Raw genomic sequence first — 12,066 nt, 5'->3', positions numbered from 1 at the left:
TGAAAATTTTTATTTTTCAAATTATTAACTTTTTAACACACATATCTCATCATTTGTATAGTAACACGTGATATATCATCTCGTGTGCCGGTCACATTGAAAAATCTCTCGAAATTTGGGGGTTTTGGAAGGATTAAGAACCAATCAAATCAAAAGAAGCTTCGGAATGGGGCCACTGACATTAGGACGGTGTAAAGGTATTTAAAATGTAGACGTGGTTTTATTATATAGTTTTTGGTTGTGTGTTAATTGGTGGGTCTAAATTTGGTAGCATATTATGTCATGATTTGGGCTTACCTTTCTCCAGAAGAAGTTGCATACGGGGAATTAGGGATTGTATTAAGATAGGTCAAAATGTTTTTTATGGTAAAAAGGATAAAAAAAAAAAATGATTTCTATCGGTATGTTTTTGTGTATTACTTTTTTTTTACTTTTTTTTTATTTAACTGTCAAATATAAGTATGGGATATGGAGAAAATGATGTGTTTAAAATAGTTTCTTAAAAAAATCATTTAGCTAAAAAAAAATTGTATAAGAAATAATTGATATTTTCACCTTGAGCTTCTCAAATTGATTGCATTTTTTCTTAATTTGTAATCGTTTTTGTTTGTAAAAACCTTATGGGTTTACTTCCTTAATAATGCTCATTTAATGGAAATATATATAGAGGTTATACTATTCACATACATTTTGTATTTATCACACATCTATCTTAATTTTTTAACGTTGAATTAAATAAATTAAAAAAAATCAAAATAAAAAATTTAACAAAAAAGCATGTGAAAAATAAAAATAAACATATGGAAATACCATATATAGGAAATGGGATTTTTGGGAAGTTGAGCTAATCAAATCTGCAATGATGAGGAACTTTTGAATTATGATACTCTACTCACTTGGTTAATATATAAAAATAATAAAAATATCCCAAGATAAAATTAAACAAATAAAACCCCATAAGAGGCCAACCAACCAAGACAGGTGTCACATGCCTATTAGTATTACCAAGGATGAAAAGGTTTGTAGAGGACAACCAGTTCATACTTTTATATATATATATATATATATATATATATATATATATATCTATATTTTTTTTTTTCTTTTGGTGAATGATTCATACCGTGTCTTATCCTAGTGTGGATTTTCTCCCTGTTCCTTCCTATTCATTTCTCTCGTATTTTCTGTTTTGTCTTTAGTTCTCTATAAATAATTCAACACAAATTAACGTAATTTAATTGTAATGGTTCAAATAAAAAGAAAGAAAATAAAAAAGAAATTAGCAGAGAAGAAAATCTTACTCCCACTTATACAATCCTCTCTCATATGATGAATGGAAGTTATCTTTTAAACAATGAAAATAGTTCCAATGGAAAACAGTAGATTACCATGATAATTAAAGTAGCATTTATTGATCTCATGTTTATAGAAAAGCAAACTTTGTAGTAAACACGATTAGTAGTGTTGATTTTCAAAATTGAACTCCACGTTTGGTATAGAGCGTTACCTATGGTGGCTAAAAAAGCCTATAGGAAATGGGATTTTTGGGACGTTGAGCTAATCAAATCTGCAATGATGAGAAACTTTTTAATTATGATTCTTTAATCCCTTGGTCAATATATAGAAATAATAAAAATATCCCAAGATAAACTTAAACAAATAAAACCCCAAGAGGCCAACCAACCAAGACAGGTGTCACATGCCTATTAGTGTTACCAAAGATGAAAAGGTTTGTAGTCGTTTGAGGATGGAAAGGATCCTCTTCTGATTTTTTAGATAAATGATTAAAATTTGATTTAACGATTAAAGTTATTATAATTTTTAAATGAACCCATTATTTATAACCATTGAATCAAATTTAAATAGCTCAGATGAGTGGACTTTGTGGAAAAGATCCAGAAATAATCCCTTTCCTTCGAGGACTACCAGTTCATACTTATATATATATATATATATATATCTTTTTTTTTCTTTTGGCGAATGATTTATACTGTGTCTTACCTTAGTGCTCAGACGATAATTTTTCCCTCTACTCCTTTCTATTCGCTTCTCTCACATTTTTTTTGTTTTGTCTTTAGTTCTCTATAAAGAATTCAACACAAATTGATGTAGTTTAATTGTAACAGTTCAAATAGGAGGAGATGAAATGAGAGAAAAATTAGCAGAGAAGAGAATCTTACTCCCACTTATACTTATATGATGAATGGAAGTTATCTTTTAAACAAAGAAAACAGTTCCAATAGAAAACAGTAGATTACCATGATAGTTAGGGTACCATTTCTTGATCTCATGTTTATAGAGAAGCAAACTTTGTGGCTAACGCGATTACTAGTGCTAATTTTCAATATTGAGCTCCACGTTTGGAATAGAGCGTTACCTATGGTAGTTAAAAAAGCCTACTTATTTGATTATATGAGAATTGAGTGTAACTGTAGTCACTCTATTTAATATGTCATGTTTTTATTATAAAAATAATAATAAAACCAAATGCATTTCAATAGAAATTAGCTGGTTGAAAAGTCAACACTCTTTCTAGAGCCGGTAGACTTACCTTCATTAAATCAAGTCTAGCTGGAATGCTAAATCACACTATGGCCTGCTTCAAATGCCCCCAAAACTAACACAAGCTATTAACAGAGAGAGCAGGAAGTTCCTTTGGAACAAGAAGTCGAATTTTTCCCTTGTGGCTTAGAATGATACTTGCCTTCCAAGTCTTTAGGGGCCTCGGGATCAGAAAAGCTGAGAATTTTAATCTTGATTTATAGATAAACTTGCCTGGAAAATCATTACTTACAAAGAAAATTGGTGGGTCAAAATAGTGAAAGCAAAATACTCAAGGAATGAAACTTTTTGGAATGCTAAATATAAACGAAGTCATTTTGTTGCTTGGAAAGGTGTTTTCAAAAGGGGATGAGATGGATAGTAGGAAATGGTCGAAACATTTTGTTTTGGTCTCATAATTGAGTTTTTCTTGTCCTCTATCCAATTTATTCAAGATCAAGTAAGAGACTCTTTGAATTTGAATCTTAAAGTTTGTGATGTAATATTGGATAAAACTTGGATCAAGGGGTTAATACTTCAGTTAGTCCCTAGCGATGTTGCAGATAAAATTCTTGCAATTCCTTTACCGTTAAATGATATGGACGATGATTTCATTTGGGAACCCTTTCCAAATGGAACTTTCTCGGTTAAATCAGCCACTTGAAACCAAAATAATGATCATTGTAGTGTTGGTTTTTAAACTTCGCTAAATAATGTGTGGAAACTCAATATTCCACGTAACATTAAATATTTTAGTTGGTTGTAAGAGAGAGACTTTCCACAAATATTAAGACTTGGTAAGCACAATTCTAATGGGCAAATTATTTGTGCCTTGTGTAGAAATGCTGATGAAGACCAATTACATCGCTTTGTTTATTGCACTCATGCTCAGGAAGTTCGGAAATTATGCAGCAATATCTCTCCGCCTTCTTCTATTGGTAACATCAATGTTTGGTTAAACAATGTTTCTTACATTGATAAAGATGAGCTTCTGATCTTAGTAAGATCCTTCTTTTTGCTGTCAAATGTAGAATGATAGAAACAGTTCCGTGCTTAGACAGGCTAAACCTCATTCTTCCCGTTCTTATTGTGGCAGCCATTGTTGCCGAAGAGAAAGCTACAAAAAATCACTGGAGAACCTATTAAGTAGAAGGCTCCTGCTACGGGTTTTTTCAAGCTCAACTTTGATGGATCGGTGGATGGACACTCTGCTGCTCGGGGCTTCATCATCAGAAATCATAAGGGAATCCTTCTGCTACGGGATCCTGCCACCATGGCTAGAACACTGTCACCGCCGCAGAAGCAATGGCTCTTCGAGGCGCTTTGAACTTTGCCATTGTAGAGGGTGACTTGAAGATTGTCTTTGAGGCCGTCTCGGGAAAACGTGTTGTCCCCTAAAGAAATGTATCTATCGTTGAGAACATCAAATGGTTAGCTGGTGTTTTCGACTCGGTGGAATGAAATTGTTGGTATTTGACAGTTTACTAACTCAATACCAAAATATGTGGGTGATAAGTTTACAAACTCTATCACACCTCTTTCACTTTCCACTCTCAAATAAAATTGGACAAAGAAAGAAATAGAGAAAGGAGGGAAGCAACAAGCTTTGGCAAAACACTTGGACTTTGATATATGAAAAGGTTTACAAACTTTTGGAATAAGAAAGCTTACAAGCTTCTTCACAATTGGAAGTGGGATTTGGATGGGATGATTTACAATGCTTGAGAACTTGGGTATTTATAGCAAACCAAATGATTAAACTAAGATTATTTATTACCACACAAAACACATTAATTGCACCTAATAATTTTTATTCAACCATACCTAACATTGCCTAACTTTCAATGCCTAACTTTGACATTGATTTTCAACAATAGCAACCTATTTTGATTTGAATTTCCAACACACCTCCTCAAATCAAAACGCCTTCATTCCTAGCATTTCACGCAGTAGCCGGAATGTTTCAATTGGCAATGGCTTTGTGAAGATGTCTGCCACTTGTTCCTTGGTGTGACAGTAGACAAGTTCAATTGTCTTTTGCTTCACATGGTCCCTTAGAAAATGGAACCTGGTATCAATGTGCTTGCTCCTTCCATGTTGAACAGGATTCTTTGCAAGTTTGATTGCAGACACGTTATCTACATGAATCACAGTCGATTCCATTTGTGGATGACACACTGACTTCAACAGATTTCTTAACCAAATTGCCTCACACACGGTTGAGGCTACAGCAACATACTCGGCTTCACATGATGACAAAGCAACAATTGATTGCTTCTTTGAAGTCCATGAGAAAGCTGTTGATCCTAGAAAAAACACATAGCCAGTTGTGCTTTTCCTTTCATCTTGGTCACCTCCCCAATCACTATCTGAATAACCAAATAATTTTGCATCTTCACCAAAATTATAAAATAGACCATAGTTTAGAGTACCTCTTATGTACCTCAAAATTCTCTTGGCGGCCAGCCAATGAGACTCCCTTGGTGTTTCCATGTATCGACTCACGAGTCCAACACCATAAACTATATCAGGTCTTGTGATTGTAAGGTACCTTAGGCTTCCAACGAGGCTTTTGTACACTGTTGAGTTTACAAACTCACCCTCTCCTCCTTTGGACAGCTTCAATCCAGTTGCGACTGGGGTATTGACAATGTTGCACTTGTCCATATTGAACTTCTTCAATATGTCTCTCATGTACCTTTGTTGAGAGATGTAGATACCATCACTTTCTTGCTTCACTTCTATGCCAAGAAAGTATGACATTAATCCATTGTCAGTCATCTCGAATTCACTGAACATGGATTGCTTGAACTCATGGAACATTGCCTCATTGTTTCCTGTAAACAATAAATCATCTACATAGAGACAAATAATTAAGAACTCCCCTTTTTCACCATTCTTCATGTAAACTGAATGCTCGTATGGACATTTCTGAAATCCATTTTGGTGAAGGTAGTTGTCGATCCTTGAGTTCCAAGCTCGTGGTGCTTGTTTGAGGCCGTACAAAGCCTTCTTCAAGCGATACACCTTATCTTCTTCTCCTTGTACTTAGAAGCCTTCCGGTTGTTCCACGTACACTTCTTCCTCAAGTACTCCATTAAGGAAGGCTGACTTGACATCTAGTTGATAAATTTTCCATTTATGATGTGCGGCAAGAGAGATTAGCAATCTTACCGTGTCAAGTCTCGCAACTGGAGCATAGACTTCATCATAGTCCACTCCATACTTCTGTTTGTAGCCCTTTGCTACAAGCCTTGATTTGTATCGATCCACACTCCCATCTGCAGTGCGTTTGATCTTGTAAACCCACTTGACACCAATAGCCTTCTGATTTGGTGGGAGCTTTGTCAGCTCCCAAGTGTCATTCTTCTCGATGGCATGGATCTCTTCTTCCATGGCTTTCTTCCAACAATCTTCTTCCACAGCTTCATTGAATGAGAAAGGCTCGTGGTCTGCATACAAGCAGAAAAGGTTGGTTTCTTCTTCTTCTTCTTGTCCATAAATCTCTGTGAGACTCCTTAACCTCACTGGAGTTGATGAGCTGCTTTCCTCACTAGATGTAGGACCACTCCTTGCAATTCTGTGCACTGGAGTTGTTGTGATTGTTTGAGCAGGCTGTTGCTCAATCGGTGGTACAACTTCTGGTTCTTCAAAATCAGTGGAGACAATTTTCTCTTTACTGACTTCTTTGTTGTTCCACGTCCATGTCTCTTCCTCACTGAAGATGACATCTCTACTAACCACTAGTTTGCCAGTTAGTGGGTTGTAGAGCTTGTATGCCTTGGACTCTTCACTGTAGCCCACAAACACACACTTCTCACCTCTATCATCAAGTTTCCTCCTCTTGGCTTCTGGAACTTGAGCATATGCAACACACCCAAAAATTCTTAGGTGTGTAACATTCGGCTTGTATCCACTCCAAGCCTCTTGTGGTGTCATCCTCTTGACACTCTTTGTTGGACATCGATTCAACAAATAAATCGAACAAGCTACAACTTCTGCCCATAACTCTTTTGGCAAATTCTTCTCCTTAAGCATGGACCTTGTCATGTCAAGGATGGTTCGATTCTTTCTTTCGGCTATCCCATTTTGCTGTGGGGTATAGGCAGCAGTAAGTTGATGCCTAATTCCTTGCTCCTTGCAGTATGCTTGGAAAGCATTGGAGGTGTACTCTCCACCTCTATCTGATCTCACAGCCACAAGCTTGTGGTTACTTTCTGCCTCTGTGAGTGCCTTGAACTCCTTGAAAATTTTTAGGGCAGCTGACTTCTCCTTGAGAAAATAGACCCAAGTCTTTCTACTGAAATCATCAATGAAGGTAATAAAATACCTATTACCTCCATAAGACATGGGATCCAATGGACCACATATATCTGTGTGCACCAATTGCAGTGGTGCCTTTGCTCTCCATGTATCACCAACAGGGAACGATAGTCGTGCTTGCTTGCCAAGCACACAACCTTCGCGTGTGGCTTCAATCTGGGGTAGACCACGAACCATTCCTCCACTTGACAGCAACTTTAGGCCATTGAAATTAAGATGGCCAAATCGAAGATGCCATTTCCATGACTCATCTTCCATTACACCGATGTTGCAGCTTCCAATCTTTGTGTTCAAATTCAACGGAAACATCCGGTTCTTTGACATTCGAACACGTGCAATAAGTTTTCTCCTTGCATTCTTGAGAGTGAGAAGCATGTTCTCCATATGTATAATGTACCCTTTCTGGAGCAGTTGACCAATGCTCAGAATGTTGCTCTTCATACCTGGTATGTAGTAGGTATCGGTATTCTTCTCTTCCATCCTTCTGGATGATCTTGATCTTCCCTTTGCCTTCAACTGGCAACTTTGAGGAGTCACCAAGACTTACAGATCCATAGGCCCCTTTTTTGAGTTCGGCAAAAAACTCCTTCTTTCCACACATGTGATTGCTTGCACCAGAGTCCAAATACCAAACATTTTGTTGGCTACTGGAATCATGGTGTGCTAGTAAGACTGTAAGTTCTTCATCAGTATTTCCACTTGATTCTGCCATGTTGACATGCTCACCATTTTTATGTGAACATTCATTGGCATAATGTCCATATTGCTTACAGTTGTGACACTGGATATGCGCCTTTCCTCGAGTAGATCTCCACTCCTAAGACTGACCTTGATTTTGTGCATAGCCTCGACCTCTTCCTCGGGCTCGTCCTCGGCTACGGTTGGATGAGCTCCCACGACGTGAGTTCCACTGCCCACGACCTTTATTTGGTTTGTCAATATTCAACTTTGACTCCAAAGCTTGCTCTAGCGTTGTGGGGCTTGCATTCTTCTGAATGCGTTGCTCGTGAACTAGGAGGGATCCTAGTAGCTCTTCTGCGCTCATCACCTCCAAATCCTTGGATTCCTCAATGGCAGTCACCACATGCTCAAACTTAGATGTGAGTGACCGGAGTATCTTCTCCACAACTCGTACTTCATCGAGTCTCTCGCCATTTCTCCTCATCTGATTTACTATCACAATGAGCCTTGAGTGATAGTCTGAGATGCTCTCCCCTTCATTCATATGAGCAGTTTCAAAATCTGCTCGAAGTGATTGTAACCTCACTTTCTTGACTCGATCTACTCCTTTGTAGATTGTACTGAGTGTATCCCATACTTGCTTGCTCGTTGTTGCTTCTGCAACCTTCTCGAACGTTGAATCTTCCAAACCCTGGTATAGAAGATACAGCACCTTTTGGTCCTTCTTTCGTAAGTCCTTGAGAGTGTTCCTTTGATCCGCAGTATATACGGCTTCTTGCTCGGCAGTGGGTACAACATACCCACTACTGACAACTTCCCATAGCTCCTGTGATCCAAACAATGCTTTGAATTGGATGCACCATCTTTCATAATTTTCTTTCTTCAATGTGGGAACTTGGAGTTGCACTAAGTTGGACGCCATAACTGCTGCACCTGCCAGAATGGTATTCTGGCTCTGATACCAATTGTTGGTATTTGACAGTTTACTAACTCAATACCAAAATATGTGGGTGATAAGTTTACAAACTCTATCACACCTCTTTCACTTTCCACTCTCAAATAAAATTGGACAAAGAAAGAAATAGAGAAAGGAGGGAAGCAACAAGCTTTGGCAAAACACTTGGACTTTGATATATGAAAAGGTTTACAAACTATTGGAATAAGAAAGCTTACAAGCTTCTTCACAATTGGAAGTGGGATTTGGATGGGATGATTTACAATGCTTGAGAACTTGGGTATTTATAGCAAACCAAATGATTAAACTAAGATTATTTATTACCACACAAAACACATTAATTGCACCTAATAATTTTTATTCAACCATACCTAACATTGCCTAACTTTCAATGCCTAACTTTGACATTGATTTTCAACAATAGCAACCTATTTTGATTTGAATTTCCAACATCACATCTTTAGATAAGCTAATTATATTGCAGATGCCATTACTTTTATTGACCATCATTGGGAGAATTTTTATATTTGGAACGGTTGTATTCTTTAACAAGCTAAAAATGTTTTATTGTATGACTCCATAGGCCTTGAATGTTACCGAGGCTTCTCTTTAAATTACGCTATTTTTTTCCTAAAAAATATATATGCTATTGACAATTAGGGATTTAATTGAAGTCGCAAAAATATATTCGGATATGGAAATAATTTTCTTTATAAACCTCCTGATTTCTTTTTTATTGTTTTACAATATACCAAGTCAACTTATCTTTGACCTTAGTAGCCAAAATTATCCTGATTCTTCAGTGATTTAGTTCGACTTTGAGTATGTTAAAATAAATATCAGAAAACTTTAATAGGAGAATTAGGAAGGCGATTCAGATCAATTAACATCCCTCTTTTCCCCCAAAAGTTGATTTGATTTAATTTTTAAATGTTTTAGTTTTTCCCCCAAAAGTCGATAAAGAGATCTTTCATTGATCTTAGTTGGAGAGAAATCAGTTTCCAAGTATTTAACTTCTGTAAGTTACGATTCTTCAACTGCAACAGCCGAGGGAAATGGGATGGGCTATTGCTGTAGCCCACTGCGAGGTTTTGAAAGCAATTTGCTTCACTTGGTTGCCTTGTGTTTGAACTTGGTTGAAACGAGCTCTTGTATTCCCTCGTCCAATATCGCTTGTATAAAAAACTAAAAAAAGGGGCAAATTAATTACTAACGACCGCACATATTATACTCATTGTTACATGTTGTAGCACAATACATTACACATTCAAAGCATTATTTTTGAACCATATGACATAACATACATATGCATATGGTTAGAGCTTGCTAGTGATATTGATGTTTCGCACTCTGGATGGTTTGGGGGTCGAATCTTTTGGGACAACAATCGTGAGAACACCATTCTCAACCTGAGCTTTTATCTGATCGACTTTCACATTTTCCGGCAACTCGATTTCCCGAGAAAAGTCTCCTTTTCCCGTCCCCCTCTCCGCGACGTGCCAAACAGTGTCTTTTGCTGCACGAGCCTCCTCTCCTTCTTTCCCGCCTTCCCCTTTTATCTGCAAAATGTTCCCTTCTTCCATCTGCACTTTTATGTCCTCTTTTCTAAAACCTGTTTTGCCACAAAATCTCTGTCACAAACTGTGACTTGTTGGATCCACTTTCCTAGTGAAAATAAATGGTTCATTCCTAAAAGCAAAATTGGACAAGTGGTCCTAAATTTTCTCAACCCGTGACATTTGAACAACAAAGCGATGGCATGTATTTCAACGTTTCTAAGTGTTATTGACATAAAACGTTACGGTTACATATTAGGTGTAATTAAGTTTCACTAAAAACCTAATGGGAGCAAAGAATCCATATCATACACATAAGTTTTAATTCCAAATAACAAAATTTAGAAGCAGAGATGAATAAAACTCATTTAAGGAGAGCAAAGAGAAAAATAATTAAACCTGGAACATTGATCTTGAATATGTGGGCATTAGGGGATTCAAGCCAGTCCATGAGGGCCGTTGATCCTGACCATTCACGGAAAACCGGAGGGCTCCAGAGTAGGCGCCTGAACGGGTACCCAAATATGCTGTCAGCTGCCATTGTTTTTGTTTCTTTTCTCTGGTCTTCCTTTTTTGTGTTTGCTGTGAACAATTTTGAAGCAACTATAAGCTCGACGTTGATGATATTGATGGGGTTAGTACTGGTATTGGACATCCGCAGAACCCAGAAGCTTCTACTCAAAACCTAGTTCTTATCCGTTTCAGTTTCCATGATACTTCTATAACATTCCAGTGCGTCTATAGCAGCCGTTGGATCAATTTGATTGCCAAGGTCTCTGTCGTTTTTGGGTATTGGGCTATTCAATTGGGTCTTGAGTAATAAAACATGTCATACTTTGCAAATTGCGTGTATTTAGTCACATAAAATTAACACATTTGTTGACACTGGTTCTAATAAAAGTAACCCTACGTGATACTATACATATGTATTGTAGAGTGTTGTGTATTTAAATAACGAGCCACGTTATCTTAGTTACTTGGTGACCTAAGATTCATGGCTATGAGAGGTATTTTCAGAGATATTAGATCAGAAACATTTCCAATTTTCATTTTATAATTTCGGAATTGGATCAAAGTGGAACACAATTTTTAGATCTGAAACTGTAGGAAGTAATCTCAGAAATTTCCAAACATAATTATGAAATTCATATATTTTACAAGTATTTGAATATTCTCGAACTTTTTCGTAAATCAAATCTATTGTTCTTTCTTAATTTTTGGTATGTGCTTATGTATATATCCATTTACTTTTGAGGTATATTATTATGCCGATCTTTTTAATGTATACGTGTATGATGAATAAAATGTACCCAAAACTAGCAATCAAATACAAAAGTTGATCACAAAATAAATTAAAAAAATGGAATATTAATATTGGAATAATTTGAATTTTTTTTATCCAACTAAGTTTGGAACACATCGGAAAATTTAAGATTGATCAAAATATCTAAATGCATTCGAATTTCCAATCCAACTTCGAGACTGGAAATTTTTTCGGGTTCAGAAATTTTGGTGTCAAAATCAAAAACACGATTCCAACTTACACCTCTAATGGTAACTCACCCTTGCATTTGATATCAAATGTCCAGATTAAAATACTAAAAGCACATTCATTTATTCTCCACTCTTGATATCAAAACTAAGGGTGAGTAATCATTTTTTTTATATATAGAAATATATACAAGCAATATTCTATTTTAAACTCACATAAAGTGCAAAAAAGAGGTTCCCACTTGGGTGCATAGGGCAGCACATCATCTAAATGTTAGTCATTTGTATTCATAATGTTCGTAAATGAAAATATATTAACCTTCTTCCCTTTTGGGCTTTGTTCCATGTTGCAGTTTTGTGTTGGTCTGTTGGCATGTTTATGAAAGATGAATAACACATCTAACCCGAGGCCAATGCTAGGAGGACAAAAAGGAGTAGATCAAAGAAATGAGAACAAAAACACACAAACCTACCTGAAACTAACCGTTTGAGTCAAAACACACTTTTTTCATGAAAAAT

At 36.5% G+C, this 12,066-nt stretch overlaps 1 protein-coding gene across 1 annotated transcript; it reads right to left on the bottom strand.

The window, feature by feature from the left end:
* Window positions 1-9,702: 9,702 nt before the first annotated feature.
* On the bottom strand, window positions 9,703-10,785 carry LOC137741066 (15.7 kDa heat shock protein, peroxisomal). Its single transcript, XM_068480869.2, has 2 exons — window positions 10,456-10,785; window positions 9,703-10,112 (listed from the first exon to the last, which is right to left on the bottom strand). The coding sequence occupies exons 1-2, from the start codon at window positions 10,709-10,711 to the stop codon at window positions 9,817-9,819; spliced, it is 552 nt and encodes a 183-aa protein (XP_068336970.2). The 5' UTR covers window positions 10,712-10,785; the 3' UTR covers window positions 9,703-9,816.
* Window positions 10,786-12,066: the final 1,281 nt, after the last annotated feature.

This window comes from Pyrus communis, chromosome 9 (genome assembly GCF_041283825.1).
Source record: "Pyrus communis isolate YQ-2024b chromosome 9, ASM4128382v1, whole genome shotgun sequence".
Taxonomy (NCBI): Eukaryota; Viridiplantae; Streptophyta; class Magnoliopsida; order Rosales; family Rosaceae; genus Pyrus; species Pyrus communis.
This window is presented reverse-complemented; position numbering and strand designations above follow the sequence as displayed.

Bases quoted from the DNA above. Each gene is read 5' to 3' on its own strand.
- LOC137741066 (XM_068480869.2), bottom strand. From the start codon at position 10,711: ATGTCCAATACCAGTACTAACCCCATCAATATCATCAACGTCGAGCTT. The intron at 10,113-10,455 runs GTTTAATTATTT...GTGGCAAAACAG, and splicing joins ATTCAAGATCAATGTTCCAG to GTTTTAGAAAAGAGGACATA.